Consider the following 18,364-nt stretch of genomic DNA (forward strand, 5'->3'; position numbering starts at 1 on the left):
TAAATGACAAAATGTATATAAAGCACTCAGACTAGTATCTATCACACAAGAAGCGTTCAATCTTATTATTCACAATATTGTTCTCGTCGTTATTTTATGAATTGCCGTTTGTAGAACTCAGTGTCTTAGATTTTATCTATGATTCTTATGGTGTTCAACATAATCAACTCAGGTAAAATTTAATCATGGTCTATGTTGAGAATTTCTTCTTATAATTTTGTACTTCTAATATAGGCAATACTTACACTTATTTCTATTAGTAGCATGTCAGAGGGTGTGGGTTCCCAGTATTTATATAGAGAGAGGAATTCCATCACCAGTCACTCTTTTCCAACTGGCATTACTTTAACTCAGGGGAAAGTGATTAGGAAGGAGCTCTAGATAGTTTTAATAGCTGTTTGTGAACCTCAGATGTAACTGAACGACTTTCTAGATTTACCTATTAAATGTCTCATGAAGCTCTACATGGATATATAATCAATTGATGGAGGTAAATAATCCTATTGAAACATTTGCTATTTATTTTTGATACAGCTGTTTTAAACAGACTGATTGGTTCCCTTTATGATTTCACCCTTGAAAGCACAAACTGTTTTGTTCTTTGTCATTGTTGCATGACATTCCATTTGGCAGTCAGCTTATTTTTAGCCAGACTATCAAAGTATTTTTCAACTGGACTGTCATTGCACTTGAACTTGGAATCTTGTAACCTGAGGAACTGCACTGGGAAAAAGAAGAAACTTCTAACAAATGGGAAATTATAAATCTAGACCAACCCAAACTTGCACTGGTAATTATTTTTATATCCTTAAATGTAACATGGTTCAGATAGTAGTTATAGATAATTAACACATAATTGGAGTATCTGTTAATTTTTACATGGAGGAAATGACAATGTATTATATGAAACTGTTGAGAAGATTATCTGAACTCAAATTATTTTTCTCTGCAAGATTTTTAAAGAAAACAGAAAATTTCTTACAAAAGTATATTAGTTGTTAGGTAAAACGTTCCTAGGAATACTGCTGAATATAGAGATTTTAGAATTATATCTTAAATATCAAGTATTTGAAAACTTTTGTCTAGGAACTAGAGATTGATATAATTAAAATGCAATAAAATCAAATGAAATAAGGCAAATATATTCTTTTATGTAAATATATTATCCAATATCAAATGGGTTCTTAATTACTACAATTCAATATGATTGCATTTTAGATATAAACATCTGTATTTTAAGCTCACAATCAGTAATTTAAGTATTGTAGAATTTAGAATAAAAACTGAGTTTTAATTACTTGTATGTTATGATCTGTGTCTGCATTTTGCAAAGCACAGCTATGAATCAGTCCCATTTGTTTTTCTTTACTAGATGAATGGAAGAAGAAAGTCAATGAATCTTATGTTATTATAATAGAAAGATTAGAAGATGACCTACGGATCAAAGAAAAAGAACTTGCAGAACTAAGGCACATATTTAGGTAAAGTTCTCAGAGTTAATTTTTCTTGGTATAAGTATCTTTATTAATTACCTTGTTTTAGATACATGTACATTTAAAAACACAACCCATAGAATCTCCGATATTACCGGGCAAGTTAGGCCTTAAAATATAAGGTTGGGGGCGCCTGGATGGCTCAGTGGTTTAAGCCTCTGCCTTCAGCTCAGGTCATGATCTCAGGGTCCTGGGATCGAGCCCCGCATCGGGCTCTCTGCTCAGCAGGGAGCCTGCTTCCCTTCCTCTCTCTCTGCCTGCCTGTCTGCCTACTTGTGATCTCTGCCTGTCAAATAAATAAATAAAATCTTTAAAAAAAAAAAAAAATATAAGGTTGCCCCTTCTTGACCATTCATATAGCCCATTTTAGAGCTATATCTCCCTAAAAAATTGACTTACATGCTTCCATTGCTAAAGTTTAAAAAGAGAGGCAAAAAGGGCTGACGTTTGAATACAAGCTGTTGCTGATCTGAGTAATCTTTCCTGGAATTAGGTCTTTTTTGTAAGCCATGCCAGCAACAAAAAGCAAGATTTCTCTTCCCAAATGATGGTAGAATATTGGCCATGCTGTTCTTTTTGAACTACTAGGATAAGTCCAATTTTAACAAACCTTCTGTTCTCTTGACATTCAGAGGCTGTCCCTTAATGGAACTGAATATGATTCTGCCCCTGAACAATCATATAACCCTGTGTAATACCGGCTTCAAGCTTTCCGTGGGTTTTGTTCATGATAACAAGAGAAAAATAATCTGGCATAGTGTCACAACCTTGGAAGACACAAAATGTTCAAAAGAGAGGGGTAGGACCCTTCTATACACAAGCAACCTTCTGGAGAAATTGAATCCAGCATTGAAAAACTAGATGCACTTTGGAGGGTCGGTGTAAGTTAGCTGCCTGACTGAGGAAACTTCCATGTGGGCCAATCAGCCATGTGGACTTTTACCTGCATTATTTATCTAATGTACTTGTGACAAAGAACTCCCTCTATTTTACTTGGAAAACGAGTGTGAAGCACTGACCAAATGACATATTTTTCACCTAAATTTCAGCTATCGTAAATATACAAAGTTCACGTAACCAGCAATTAAAGTTATACATGTATAATATAGTTTATATGAAATTGTCTGTGGATTAATAAGGCTTTTTCAGGTAATTAATTTATAATTTAGGAAATAGTTGAGACTCTGTGTTAATTTGGCCCAAAATGATAAGTCAGTATTGATACTCGTGATGAGATATCCTGGGCTGACTTTTGCAAGTACTTGAACATGATCAGTTATGGGAAAACTTTTCAAATTCCTGTAGAGATTTGACTGACACTGGTATAATAGATTTATACATACATATTTATTTTGTTAGAGAAGAGATGCAAATGTAGAATTTAATCATAAATCCTATAGTTCTTATTGACTCAGATAAATATGCTGAATGAAATGTGGTTAAGCTAAAAAGATTTTCCTTAACTTCAAGAACTCAAAAACTCATGTATTTATTTTTTTAATTTAAGAAGTACTGTGCAGGTATGTCAAGGCTAATTTAAATAGACATCCTTTTAAGGATTAAGTTTAACAATAGGCTTGAGATATAGGTTTCTCTCATACTCCCTCAACGACAGACCATTGTTTTTAACAGCTTCTGCTATAGCTGATTTTTCCTACATTTCCACTATATGATTAATGTGACCTCCTTTTTACTAATTAGTATTAGGGTGAGAAGCAGGAAACAGTGTCAGGAAGAATATAGTTCAGAATTTATTGTGCTAACTATATTCAAGTTGTTATTCCAGACCCATCAAATACAAGACATTTGGTAATTCTCACCATGACTCTGTGTGATAAATATGAATTCTGATGGATGATAAACTAAGGACTAGAGACATAGTATCTTATCAAGATCGTATGATTAGTAAGTGCTGGAACTCTAATTTGTAGCAAGGTCAGCTGACTACTGAGAGAGGTCTTCCTACTAGTACCATGGAAAGTCTAGAGGAGTCAAGAAGAAAAAATGTCTTGACCATTTTGTCTAAGTTGAGTAAGAAAGTTATGTCACTCAGTGTAATGATTTTACAGTGATGCATAGTTTTAAACCCAGTTTCTTTTATTTACAAACTATGTAAACTTGGATATGTTGTTTAATTTTGTTGAGCCTCCTTTGCATCTGTAAATGAGGTTAATAATAAGCTCACAAGGTATTTGCAAAATAGTACTGAGTTGAGGGCCTAACACACAGTAGATGTGGAATAATTGGAAGTTTCTATTATCATGATTGGATAAATAGGGGCAGATAGACTGAAAACTTTATTATCTAGTGGAAGAAACATAGTTTTTTTAGAAGTAAGAAAGTTAGGATTAAATGTTTTAATATGAAAATATTAAATGTTTTAATATGTTTTCAAAAGTAAAAATGTGAAATGTTAGAATAATTCAAGATGATGCCAAAACCTGAAATCTAACTTTTAAAGATTGTGATCAAAAGGGATTTGGCGACAGTACTAGAAGGCTCATCAAAATAGATGTCAATTTTCCTAAGAATAATAGTAGGGCATTGAATGGAAAAGAGGACTGGCAGCCTGGTGCTGAAGCCATTAAGGAAGTGACAGAAATGTCCCGTTAGCCAAAAGTGATAATAATGAAGCTAAGGAGAAGATTATCCCCAGTTTAGAATCATGTTTCTCCAAGGGCTAAGAGCTGCCTACAGTAGAGTAACCAACAGTGCTTGATAAAATTTTAGATTCCATGGTTCCATTCCATATCAAATGAATCAGAATCTCTGGGGATGATTTCCAGAAACCTGAATTTTTAACAAGCTCCTCAGATAACATTTTTCCATGCTAAAAATGATACTTCTCCTAAAATTTAAAAACTACTTCTAGAAAGATATTCAAGTTGCAGTGAAAACTCTGCCTGAAGTGATATTGGTGAAGGGTTAAGGAACATGAGAAGAGAAAGCAGGCAACTAGTATGGTCTACAGAGATTCAAGGGTGCAAACAAACAAACATAAACAGAGTACTCTGTCTGATTCCATTAAGACAGATAGCATCACTGGGAAAGAAAGTCAGTCATGCCGAGGACAAAGTTCTGAGGATTTTCTTTTCTCTAGAATAAAATGATGGATGACAAGGAAAAGAAAAGAATGGAGTGCTGAGAATATAAATTGTCTAACTCATTGATCCCACACCAAAATTTTAAAGCATTTAGGAAGATGAAACATAGTATTGTATGAGATTACATTTGAGTATCTAGGACATTTTGGGTATTAAATAAATGTTAGAGCCTTTTTCTTTCTCATCTTTATCCATGCCTTACATAAAGTAAGGAGTGCTTCTGTGATGAACAACTGTGTTATGCCTCATGACATCAGGCTTTCTCTAAACATATAAATAAGAGGAGAAGGGTAAAGATGTCCAAAAAGAGGTATTTAACACCAGAGTCACAGGTGGAGGATCACTGGTATAAACACATATTTCAGAGGTCTTGGGAGTTTTTATTGTTTTTGTTTGCTAACAAGTTCTTTATGGCATTCCAGGTAGATAATACATTCATTCATTAAAAGAGATTTCCACATCACTGTCCACCAAGGCTTCTGTTAGTTCACATACATGATCTCCTGGTATAGCTTTCATATACAATACAGTGTACAGGAATATAGTACTAAATTTTAAAAAGATAAAAAGAACTAAACCATTATGTTTCTTATGCCAATTTATAGCAGCTTTGGGATGAGAGTTTGGTAGAGTAAAGAAGGGGAAAGGAAATGGAATGTTCTCTCATCATCCACAATAAAGTTGCATTCACTCATAAGTTTGGACATTTGTTGAGATAATAGATGAAAGATAGGAAGAGATGAAGAAAAAGAGAAGATAGAAGAAGGAAAGACAGAAGTGGTACATTGGAATACCATTGTCTGTATTTCCTCTTCTGTGCTTTCTCTAATCTTTTTGTTTATCAATGTAATAGCACTTACTACATGGTGTTGCTTTATCCATTTCCAAGTCTGTCTAACCACTAATATATGTATTCTCTAGTGGCAGCTTCTTTGTCTTATTTAGCTTTATTTATATTTGTGTTTATTTGTAATACCTATTTGTATAGCACTTGAAAGAAAAACAAACTAACAACTTAGTGCTTGCCATGTTCTAGGCATGCTACTAGGTATTTTATTTATTTTTTTTAAAGATTTTTTATTTATTTATTTGATAGAGAGATCACAAGCTACTAGGTATTTTAATATGCATTAGCTCATATGGTCCTTACTGTATATATGTAAAGTGCTTTAGCACAATGACTGGCACATGGTAAATGCTCAAAAATTTTCGTTAAAAACTGTTCATCATTGTTTATGTTAGCAACCTTTGAGGTTGGCATTCATTGCACTTGCCATTTTATACCTAAAGAAAATGAAGTTAATCAAATTAAATTGGCTTGAACTAGGATAAACAACATGTATGATTGTACTGGGATTGTATCGACTTGTATTTAATTTCAAAATGTGTAATCTTCGTGATCTTTGTTCTCAACCTGGGAGGAGGGAAACAAATTATGGATCAAAGTTATCTTTGGAAATATTTTCATTTTCTCTATACCATTCCACAATTTTGCTATATCCTGTGTATTAGAACTACTCCTAGGGGTGGGAGTAGAAGACTATATTTTAGTTCCCCACCCCTACTCCTGGTGAAACATGTACCCCACCCTCAATGTTTGAAAAACACTCCATGATGGCCCTCCACAACTTTAAAAGCATTTCAATTAAATTATTTTGTTTCAATATGTTTTTAAGTCATTAGAAATTTTAGAACTGTGCTCTTCTAATTTAATTGTCAGAGCTACTCTTTATCTGCTTAATCTGTAATATGAAATTTGATGTCACTGAGGAGGTTGCAGAGAAGTTATATTGTTCCAATGCCATGGTATTTCAGCAATAATCAAAATAATCCTATTTTTTTTCTCATTTTAAATCTTATTTTCACATTGAATCATTATACCTTGGTTGATAATGGTAATATCCCACTTCAAAATTGATTAGGTTTGATAAATAAACAAAAATAGTCAGAAGAATGCTCTGTTCCATGGGCAAGCAGTTGTAATATTTGCATGCTAAAAGTGTTCAGAGGAGGAGAGAAGAGAGAAAAAGTATACATGCCCTTCGTGCTCATTTTCTCCCTGAAAAGTTCCTCTGGGCCCAGCTGCAGTCCATCATACCTATCCTCCAAATGAAATATCTTCCAAAATTCTACTTTTTCAAAGCTATAACCAATTATGAAATTTAGCTAATGTCAAATGAATAGCTCCAGAAATATGGCAGGCTGACCTTATCTAAAATAGTGAAATTCTGCATCAAGTTGACAAGTAGAATATTAAGAGGGAACATGTCATCTTATAGTATTAAAATAGTATGAAAGTATTATTTGGCATGTTTGGTTAGTACATCATGCTAATTAGCAATGAAACAAAACAAACCACCACAGCAACAGAAAGACAATTCACATTGTCCCAAGAATACCTACCTCTGTATTTCTTTTCTTGCTTGTCTAGGTAAAACTAGTTATGAATAAGAATTGTACAGTAATAGCTTATAAAATCCTTATGAAGCAGCTTGATCTCAATCTCTTTTTCTCTTTCAGTCTCTCTCTCCCTCTAGCTTTGCTACCTCACTAGCTCTCACTATCTTTCCTCCTTTTATCCTTACTCTATATTCTTCCCTCTCATCCCATACTGAGTCTATCTCCCCTTTCAACTTCTGATCTCCCTTCTCAAATGCAAGACAAAACAATAAAATTGTTAAAATAAGCAATATAATAATCAATATTAGTGCTTTATTAAGAATAATTATTATAGCAGCTAATGTTTATAAAAGTCTTGCAAGATCTAAGCCTCACAATAAATTATTATTGTCTCAATTTTATTATCCTTAGCTATTCTTGCTCTATCTGCAAACATTTCTGTAATTATTTATTGTATGATGAATGAATAAATATATTTCATGTTGTTAGTTTGCTGATTGGATCTCTGTGATATTAGGCAAATATGTTTCTGGGTGTTTCCTGGGCATATACCTTGAGAACAAATCTTATTGATGATTTCTTTTTGTTTCTGTTGTTTGGTGGGACAAGAATCAGAAACCACCACAAAGAACTACATAAGAATTTACATGGGGAATGAGTTGAGAAGTACTGGAGATGACGGAGAAATAGGGGCATGAGGGGCTTTCCTCCTCTCTTGAGGTCAGATCACTTGGAACACCCAGGAAATCAATCTGAGGATTAGAAGCAGGATTTCTACAGTTGGAGGAAGACAACATGGCAGGTGCAAGATGTATGGAAGTGAATTGGGGGAGAGGAAAGCTGCCAGGCTGCAAAGGGGAGGGAACAATTACCACAGGAGAAAAAAGGGAGAGAAGAAGAGAAGGGTTGAGAGAGTGTGGTGTTGGGTTTGCACAAGAAGAAAACCTCTCAGACCACAGCCTGGTGAGTTGGGGGAACTGGGTGATGCAAGTTTTTTACAAACATTGAATATAGCTCAGACTCTGAGCTTTTGGAAAGTTTGTGACTTTTGCGAGAGAGTTGTGGTAGCATGTGCTCCTGGAGAGTAGAACATCTCTGGCCCAGGAGCTTGAACAAAGTGCAGTAGGAGTCTCAGAGGTCTCACTGGGAGAAACTGTTCCCCTTCCTGGAGTACATTTTGAAGAAAGTTTATATCCTCTCCAAGGACAAAAGACACTGCAGGCACCAGCAAATGGTCTTTCATTGGCAGCAAACAAGTGTGCACAGAGGCCGGATAACCTGGTTGCTGCTTTTCATGTTGCCAAAGCATAGAATCAGCACACTGCACAGGTGAAAAACTCTTTTTCTGGGACAAAGAGCACTAGTCAGAGAGCAGCAAGCCTCCAACCCAGAGGATGAAGCAGACCAGAGTGGTGCCATTACTTTAAGATTTGGAGTTTTGAATCCCAAGGCACCAGAGACAAATGCAAGACAGATGGGCGCCGGGCATGCTGTGACCCTCACCTTTGCATGAGGGCTTCCGGAACAGCGGGGGTGTGAGAGCCCCCAACTGGAGGACAGAGTGGTATGTTGCCATTTTACTCTCACTACCAATACAGCCAGGCAGCAGGGAACAACACAGTGGCCCCTAGTGGAGGTGGGAGCCGCTTTCATCAAACCCCACACCCCCTGTGCTTGGCAAGTGCTTTTTTTTCTTTACTGGGTCAGGACTAACTGTGCCAACGCAGTAGGCCTCTCCCAGAGAAGAACAACCCAGGCAGCATACCACAAACACCAAGTGTACTGATTATACAGTGCCTCACAGCGTCCCCTTCAGTTCTGATGGAAATAAGACCAGGCTGTATTTTTTGTTCTCTTATTCTTTTTTCTTTTCTTTTTTCCTTTTTTATTTTTCCCCCCTTTGGAATCAGACTTACAGTTTTTTGTTTGTAAGTTTGTTTTTTCATTTCCTTTCTCTTTCTCTTGTGTTTTTTGTTTTATTTTATTTTGTCTTGTTTTTCGGATCAGGGTTCTTTTCTTTTTTTTTATCCCCTCCCTTTTTTTTTTTCTTTGGAATCAGGCTTATAGTTTTTTTGATTGTCTCTTTGTTTTGTTTTTTTTTTCTTTTTTTTTTAAATTTTCTCTTATTTGAGGATGAAGCTTTTTTTTTTTTCCTCTTTCTTTCTTTCCAGACTTCTTTCAACAAACAAATCAAAACACACCTACATGAAGGTCAAATAGTCCCCACTGCAAGCAAAGAGAATCTCTGCAAAGGACAGCTAGTGGGAAAAAACTAGCAGCAGCACTGTCTACAGAGACCTGGCAGGCCAGAAAGGATTGGCATGATATAGTCAAACTCTAAAGTGGGAAAAATATACAGCCAAGAATAATTAATCCAGCAGCTGTTATCCAGAATAGAAAGAGAGATAAAAAGGTTCTAAGACATAAAAAGGTTCTAAGACACAAAGGTTCTAAGGAGTTTGTGAACACTACACCAACCCTTAAGAAATATTAAAGGGGACTTTGAGCAGAGAGAGAGAGAGAGACCACAAGTAACAAAGACTAGAAAGGAACAGAGACAATCTATTGGAACAGCAATGTTACAGCTAATACAATGGCACTAAATTCATATCTTTCCATAATTACCCTGAATGTAAATGGACTAACTGCTCCAACAAAGACAAGGTATCAGAATGATTAAAAAAACAAGACCCATCAGTATGCTGTTTACAAAAGACTCATTTTAGACCCAAAGACACCTCCTGATAGAGAGGGGGTGGAGAACCATCTCTTATGCTAATGGACCTCAAAGGAAAGCTGGAGTAGCCATCCTTGTATCAGACTAGATTTTAAACCAAAGACTGTAAGAAGAGATGAAGAAAGACACTATATCATAATAAAAGGGTCTATCCAACAAGAAGATCTAACAACTGTAAATACTTTTGCCCCTAACTTGGGAGCACCAAATATATACATTGAGGTAATGTAACTGAGGAATCACAAAATTCTACTCCTGAATTTAATTAATAGTATACTGTATGTTAACTAGCTTGAAGTTAAATAAAACAAAAAAAAATTTATAATCAGCTATTTGAAACCTAAATTATCAATTTGGGAAACTAGATGATCTAAAACAAATCCTTTTCTTCTTTCCCTAAATTTCAGCAAATTAATTAATTTAGAAAATGCATCTACCTATCAGAATATTTTGGATAGTAGTATGTTATTTTTGGCCAACTGTTCAAATGTGACATTTTAATTAGTTTCTAATTGTGGTCATGTCAGATATTTTCTTGAAAAGATGAGGTCATGAGAAAGAAGTATAATTGGATCATGAAACTGCATACTTTTCTGTATAAAAGGTAAAGGCTAAGAAAAGAGTTCATTATGCTACAAGAAAGAAAGTAACCTTTGGATACAGAACTACCATTTTTAATGATTAAGGACAGAATTTACTGTTAGAAATATATTCGTAATAGTGACTTCATTTTAATTAGGAACTTCATCCATACCTCAGCAAGCACTACGAACTCATTAGGATATGTTAAGTTACGGTATGACATGGCAGGTGATGAAAAATGTAAGGGAAAATTAAAAAATAAATTGAGCTTAGGGTATTAGAATACATAAGTGATGTTCAATTGACAGTGAATTTGACACACACAGTTCCTTTAGAAGAGGCACAAGAAGTGAATATGAAATATCCTTCTTAGGAATGATTGCATTAACACCTTGAATATTTTAATTACATGTTTCAAAACAGAAACATTTGACTAGAAGTTAATGGGAAGTGAGAATTAGGATTCAAATATAGCCCCAACGTAACTCATTAAAAAAATTACATTCCAGTTATTAAAGTTAAGATAAAAATTGTACTATTAAAATTACACTTGACTGTCAAATATTGTGGGAGCCTATTCTCTGTTGATTCATTTTGTTGGCATTAATAGAAGTTGCATGAGTTCAAGGAGGATATAATTCAAGAGAAGAACAAAATAACGGACAATAGTTTTGAGCAAGGAGCTCTTTAAGACTATATACCAAGTCACATATGAATGGTCAAGTCTACTTTAAGATTCAGTGAGTTAAGAATTGATTGTTGAACAAGAAGTCACTAATATAATTCATGCTTTCAATTTTACTTATGTAAACAATAGTTATTCATTTAGGATTATTCTTATTTTAAATAAAGGAATAAACTTTAGTATCTTGTATTTTTTGTTTATTCAATGTTTACTTTCTTTGCAAAGCTGATCGGGGCATTAGAAATCAGGACTAATGCTGGAGTTGTAGAATTCTATCTAGCATGCATTTATCCAGGACTAATGCACTTAAAGGATCCAGGACATATGAGTAGTTTTTTCTTTCTTTTTTTTTTTTTTTTTTGGGGGGTTTTTTTTTAAAGATTTTTTTTTTTTTAATTTATTTGACAGAGATCACAAGTAGATGGAGAGGCAGGCAGAGAGAGAGAGAGAGAGAGGGAAGCAGGCTCCCTGCTGAACAAAGAGCCCCATGCAGGACTCCATCCCAGGACCCCGGGATAATGACCTGGGCCGAAGGCAACGGCTTAACCCACTGAACCACCCAGGCGTCCCATATGAGTAGTTTTAAATCAAGTAGACTGTTGAGAACATGGCAAGGTGATTATTAAGAACAGAGGTGGGGCACACAGTTGGTGTTCAGTAGGTGTTGTGCCAGACTGATTGAATGCATCATTTGATGATAATTGATAGATCATGGAATAAGAAAGCAATTGAATCTATCTTCTCATAAAACCTTTTAGTGCAACTTTTTTTTCCTCTTGGATTTTTAAGCTCTCCCCTTTTTTCCTTTTTAGTTATTTTAATATCTCCAGTGTTGAAAATAGCCTTCCCATGATGCCCCTGGACTTACATTGCAAAATTATGATTCTAGTAGTTGCTCTGAGTAACTGACAGGTGCTAGGTGTCACAACGTCCAATCTGGTAGTCTTTTTAAAAGCATGTGAAGACAAGGTCAGACATTTTCTGGGAGCCTGGAAGAGAGTCACCATGAGCATAAAATACTTACATCTATAGAATTGTCAAAATCAGGAAATTTCGCAGGTTATCAGATGTGAGACATTGAAGAAGATCAAACTTGGTGGGAAAATTGTGCTAAAATTCTCCCAAGATTTAAACTATGCAGGGGAAGTTTTATGCTCAGTGACCTTGTTAACAATAGTAATAATAATAATGAAATAACCATTTATTGAAAACATATGTGCTAGGTACTACAGTAAGCCCTAACCTCATGCATTCTTCACAACAATACAATCTCTATGCATTATTTTAATCATTTCATAACTGAAGAAATTACAGATTGAAGAGGTTTAATGACTTGTCCAAATTGGAGGAGAGGAAAAATTTAAAAAACTACTTAAAAGGCAGAAGCAGGATAGGACTGCAATACAAGGACCAAGCTTTAAGGATTCCCTACACTGCTAAAATGATTTCCACTTTTAAAACATCAAAACATGGCAGGTATTGCTGTATAATATTAGAAATACATTGAAAAACAAATTTTCTCAAGGGTTTATTACTTCAGAGGTGCTCCCAAGCCTTTTCTTTCAGCATTTGCCATTAAGTTCATTACAGTTAGCTCAAAAGGTAATTCCTTCCCTGTTCTTCTTTTAGGCTAAAGGTTATATATTTCCTTACATTTAACAGAAGGCTTCCCTTTCCTTCCCCACCCAATACTTTGTTTTCTGTCTTTTGATCTTATTGTGTGTTTTCATTGCTGGATAAATGGAAGGACCAGGAAAGAAAAGCCAATGCAGCTCAGGGTTTCTAAATCATTGTCAATCAACATCTTCAATGGCTAGTCACAGTTTCCTTTCCCTTTTTATTTATGGACACTGATTTCCTACAGACTTTAAGAGAAAAATCCCATCCACCTAGGTTTAAAAGCAGAGTTCAGCTCTTCAGAAAACCTATGCTATTTGAAATCATAATCACCGAGAAGAACTCTGTGAATGCACTTGTAAGTGGGCTTCTGAGTGCACTTTGTTTGGTACTACCTATTAAGTTTAATTTCTGCAAGACATCTGTAATACAATTGGCTTTAAGAGTTTAGAAGCCTGACTCAGGCAAAGGCTGCATATTTCCAAGAACCATGTTATTTTGTGCAGTTACTGCACATACCATAAAATAGGAATACCATTTACAATTAGGTTCATTTTAGATAGACATTTAAAACCATAGTATTTTCATCAGAAATATTTTTTTAGCATCATTCATTGAACTGGGGGGGGAGTGCAGATAGGAGTGAGTTAAACTTTTAGCTATTTTCCCCCAAATTCTTGTCTTCTTGATCTATTATATTATTAACATTTGTAAGGATGACTCTGAGTTTATTGTACTTTTACATATAGCATTCCGAAGCAAGCTGAGGTATGTTTCTCAAGGGAATAAGCATGTCTGTGGACTTTGCAGCTGGGAAGTTGAACATGCAAACCAAGAAGTTTATGAGTATGAGGATGTTCTAGAATATTCTATGAAAACAAACTACTGGGCTTGCCATTGCTAATTAAAGTTTTCACCAAGAGAGATCCTTCAATGTCTCTAGATTTAGAGGTTCTCTCTTTTTAGCAGCACCCTGGAAATAGCACCTTTTCTTTTCTATTTTAAATATTCCAATAGCTTTTGAAGTGCTTAAGTGGGTGCCTTGAAGATAATGTCCTGAATGTGTAGTGACTTTCAAGTGTAAGTACTTTACAAATGATGTGGAAGTCTCACTCACCAAAGACTATACTATCTCACTCAAGCTGCTGGAGATTTAAATAGGCAGGAAGCCACTGGAAATTGACCTGGGAGGCCAAGGATGTGATCTTATTTCTACTGAAAAATGCCCTGGGAGTACCATCGAGGTCAAGAGGTCAAGCATTTTAGCTTTATATTCCTTTTCCAAGGGTACCTTTGGCTCTCTAGGGCCCTCCTGGGGCAAGGGTCTTTGTTCACACAAAGGCAAGGATTTTACTAATTGAATCACTAACACTACTCCTCTCCAGGGATTTTTATCATAGTACCTGATCAGAGTTTAGAGCTCTTTTATCTATGAAATCTGACCCCATCAAAGTATAAGGAAACTTTGCTTCAGGCAGAATTTGTAAAACAGCAGGGATTGTATTCCTTTCTCCAATCTCTTATCAAATGCCACTTTTTTTTCTTTTTCAAGGGAATTTCTTGACTTTCTCCATAAATATGATGTGAAATTTTGAATGCGAATGAGTTAATTTCAAATGTCTGTTTTCTATTTCTATTATACATAAATTTTATTTATTTATTTTATTATACATAAATTTTAATTCATAAAATTCCTGAAAAGTTCAAATTATACATAGAACACAAAACTATATAACGGTCCTTAATTTAAACTTGTCTCTCAAACTTTCATATTATGTTCTCTCTACTTTAAGTATTCTTCATATGGATGCATATTCAAAATTATTTTTCTAGGTACAACAAAATCCTAGAAAAGATATACTTCTGAATTTATAGTAACAGGTTTCCTTTCATAATTTTTCAACTGAAAAATAAACTAAAAGGTGAAATCTTTGGTCATATGAAAAACTTTCTTTTTCAGCTCTGATGATGCCTTCAATAAAGTCAACTTAAATTACCGCACAGAGAATGGGCTGTCTCTACTACATCTATGCTGCATTTGTGGAGGTGAGTGCTTAAAACTCAGTATTTTACAAACTAGTTATATGTATCTATGGTCAATGATTTGAGCTGCTTAATCTACAAGAGAATTCTATTCATGCTTAATTTTCTCTTTTGCTTTGTCCCTACAACCCTGATAAACTTCAGCTGAAGCAGTAACTACCAGGCAGATGTTCCCATGGATTTAGCTCTGAATTTAAGTTTCATTTTGTTTCTACCCTGAATCAAGTCACTTAATTTGCTTGAAAACTAAAAAAAAAAAAAAAAAAGAATTCAGTATTGGACATGCCAGTCAGGGATTAGGTTAAATTCAGAAGCACTTAAAGCATTCCCTAAAATACAATCATGCAATCACTTTACAATCTGCAGTAAAATATGTGTAAGGTAAGATAAATGCCGAAGATAAAATCTCAAAGTGCAGATTGATCAAAGTGAAGATTTAGAGTTTAATTGGACTTGTATTTTGTTGGTTTTGTTCATTAATGTATCCCAAGCACTGGCATATAGTAGATACTTAATAAATTTATTAATGAATGATTAATATTTACTTTGTTAATACAAACTAGTATTCACTAAACTCAGGTTTTAAATAAAAAACACTAATGCAGAGTTAAATAAAAAACTCTAATCATATTCCTTAAGCATTCCTCCCAGAACTAAACAGACTACTTAACAGATCTTCCTCCCAAATTTAAACATGCATTCCCAACCTCGGTTCCTTCTTCCAGATTTCTCTGATCTAAAGAAACTCTACTGCTAATAATGTTCTGAGGAATCCTGTGCAACTAGATTTTTATCTAAGATTTTTCACTGTTTATTAAAATGAATTTTCATGTTTTTATGTTTCAAAACCAACCAATAATGAGAGTACTACAGAAAAAGTGTAACACAATGATTTATATAAACACCACTGATACAAGGTTCTATGCATGTAATAGAAGTGTTCACTGCTAAGGAGGGCTGTCAATTAATAGAAAACTTTACAAATGACCTGCAGAACAGCAGTCTGACATTTTTTTAAAGATTTCATTTATTTATTTATTTAAGAGAGAGAGAGAGAGAGCAAGAGCCCCAGTGTGTTTGTCCAGAGGGGAGGGAAATAAACAGACTCTGTGCTAAGCATAGAGCCCAAGGCATGGCAATCCCAAGATCCTGAGATTATGACCTGAGCCAAAACCAAGAGTTAGACATTCACCACTCAACTGCCCAAGCCACCTGAGCCACCCAGGTGCCACAAGTCTGACATTTTCATACCTCAGTGTGAATTTATCATTAAGTCAAAGAGAGATTTGAAAGTCACTTGGTCTACTCCCACAAAAATTTAACCTTTTTTCACTTTTCTCTTTAAGGCAACAAGTCACATATTAGAACCCTTATGTTAAAAGGGCTTCGCCCATCTCGACTAACAAGAAATGGATTTACAGCCTTGCACTTGGCAGTTTACAAGGTACAGTATTTTTGTTCCCATAATACTGTATTACAACTTAAGATGATGTGTATCTTCAGACTGCTGCTGCCCTTTCTCCCCTTCACCCTCCTCCTCTTTTTCTTCTTCTTCTCCTCCTCCCTCTTCCTCCTCCTCCTCCTTCTTCCTCCTATTCTTCTTGTTTCTCTTCTCCTTCTTGTCCTTCTCCTTCTTGTTCTTCTTCTCTTCTTCCTCCTTTTCCTCATCCTCCTCCTTCTTCTTCTTCTCCTTCTTCTTTCTTTCTTCTCCTCCTACCTCCTCCTCCCCCTCCCTCTCTCCTTTCCTCCTCCACCTCCTCCCTTCTTCCCCTCCTCCTCCTCCTCCTCCTCCTCCTTCTTCTTCTTCTTCTTCTCCTCCTCCTCCTTCTTCTTCTTTCCCTTCTTTTTCTTCCCATTCTTCTTCTCCTCCTCCTCCTCCTCCTCCTCCTTCTTCCTCTTCTTCTTCTTCTTCTTCTTCTTCTTCTTCCTGTATGTGATGGGGAGTTGGCAAATTGGTAATCGTGAAAAACATTCAGAGTGACTAGAGCATTACATTACTAGGGGAAGCTCTTTCTCTATATTGACCTGGTATCATCTATGTACCAGGTACATACTTTGTGATACTTTCCATGTTTAACTCATTTAAGTCTCACAAGAAACTATAAGTGAATACCATTATTATCTCCAAGATTACATGGTTAGTTAATGGGTTAGCCTGGATTTGGGACCTGGCCTTCTGGTCCCTTTGCCAGAGCTTCTCACCAAGAGACCAAGTTGCCTCTGTGCAGTAGAGGATGAGGTTGTCTTTGAGAATGAAAGAAGCGCATTGAAGCTACATTTATTTTTCTGCATATTTACCTTAATTAAAAATATCTCTAGAGGCACCTGGGTGGCTCACTTAGTTAAGCATCTAACTCTTGATTTTGGCTCAGGTCATGATCTCAGGATCTTGAGATTGAGCCCTGCATGGGGCTCTGCACTGGGTGTGGAGTCTGCTTAAGATTCTCTCTCTCCCTCTCCCTCTGCCCTCCCTTCACCACTCCTCACATGGACACTCATGCAACACTCTCTCTCTCAAATAAATATATAAAATCTTAAAAAAAAAAAATACCTCTAGAGTTCCCTTTAGTTTCCTTCTTTTATTTTTCCTACTTTTTCTTCAGTTTATTTCCTTGCATCAGTCCCTGTTTCCCAGCTAATTTCAGTACTTGATCAGAAGGTAAAAATAAAACTGGATTGGAAAAACTGGGATATTCAGTATTAGCATAGATCCTGGAAATTGTCATAAATATAAATGTATAGAATATAGAAAATAAATATAAATTGTTTCTTCTCTAATCATAATACTTTAATATATAATTTTACTTACTCTATACTTATGAGTTAAGTATTATACTAGGTTTTATATACATTATTTCTTTAACTATTAATATAACTTAGTGATATGCATAATGGCATTTTTTTATAGAAAAGGAAACCGAAGGTTAAGGTTACATATCTAGTAAAGGTCAGAATGGTGATTGGAATCAAGTGCAGTTGGCTCATACTCTCAGACTGTCATTATATTGCATATTTTGTTCTTTCTTAATTTTATATGAATCTGTGACAGGATTTTATTTTTATTTCAGTTTTGTATGTGTAGGAGTTGGGAGCAGGGCAGATGTTGCTCATATCAGGATCACTTCTCACTAGGTTTCCTCCCGAGACCTTTAGAGTTTATCATGGTGAGGGGAAAGAAGCCATATTTTCCCATGATTCAAATTCACATATTCCTGTGATTCATAGTGCAGATGCTCTAATATTCATCCTTTTTTGAGCCCAGCCAATGCCTAGTCATTTTTTTTCCTGTGAGAAAGCATCAGTTATGTGCTAACTTGTTTTTAATAACTCCTAATCATCCTGTGAAACTTGAATTGAGGCTGAGCTCAGGATATGGTAAGCAGAGTCTGATCTGGCTTTTCTGCTGACTAGCAGGAGATGAAAGTAGAAAAGGTCCAAAGAATAAGAAACAACTTAAGGCAGTATGTGAAACCATGAATTCTGAATATGACTGGGGGGTTCCTTTCTATATTAGTTTGTTTTCCTAATAATATGACACAACCATAGAAATGCATTTTGAATGATTTAGTGCTACAATCTTTACAGAATTTCTTCTACTTCTGTTTATCAAAACTAAATTTCCATATTTAGAATTGCCTTTGCTCTATTTCTTCTGTTTTCATATATTTTATGGAAGGATATATGGACTAGATATTTTTTAGCA

The 18,364-nt window shown here is 35.2% G+C and overlaps 1 protein-coding gene across 5 annotated transcripts in view; it reads left to right on the plus strand.

The window, feature by feature from the left end:
* The first annotated feature begins 618 nt into the window (after positions 1 to 618).
* LOC116875021 (serine/threonine-protein kinase TNNI3K) overlaps positions 619 to 18,364 on the plus strand; it is a 307,722-nt gene continuing 289,976 nt past the window's right edge. For 4 of the 5 annotated variants that reach the window (XM_032870115.1, XM_032870117.1, XM_032870116.1 and 1 more), the window contains exons 1-4: positions 634 to 790; positions 1,373 to 1,481; positions 14,579 to 14,664; positions 16,008 to 16,105. In XM_032870115.1, coding sequence (XP_032726006.1) covers positions 751 to 790; positions 1,373 to 1,481; positions 14,579 to 14,664; positions 16,008 to 16,105 — 333 coding nt within the window. In that variant the 5' untranslated portion in view covers positions 634 to 750. Of the gene's footprint in view, positions 791 to 1,372; positions 1,482 to 14,578; positions 14,665 to 16,007; positions 16,106 to 18,364 lie in introns of all 5 variants that reach the window. The other variant, XM_032870114.1, reaches the window with a different exon arrangement.

Source organism: Lontra canadensis, unplaced genomic scaffold (genome assembly GCF_010015895.1).
Source record: "Lontra canadensis isolate GAN:19392208 unplaced genomic scaffold, GSC_riverotter_1.0 scaffold40, whole genome shotgun sequence".
In the NCBI taxonomy this organism is placed as follows: domain Eukaryota; kingdom Metazoa; phylum Chordata; class Mammalia; order Carnivora; family Mustelidae; genus Lontra; species Lontra canadensis.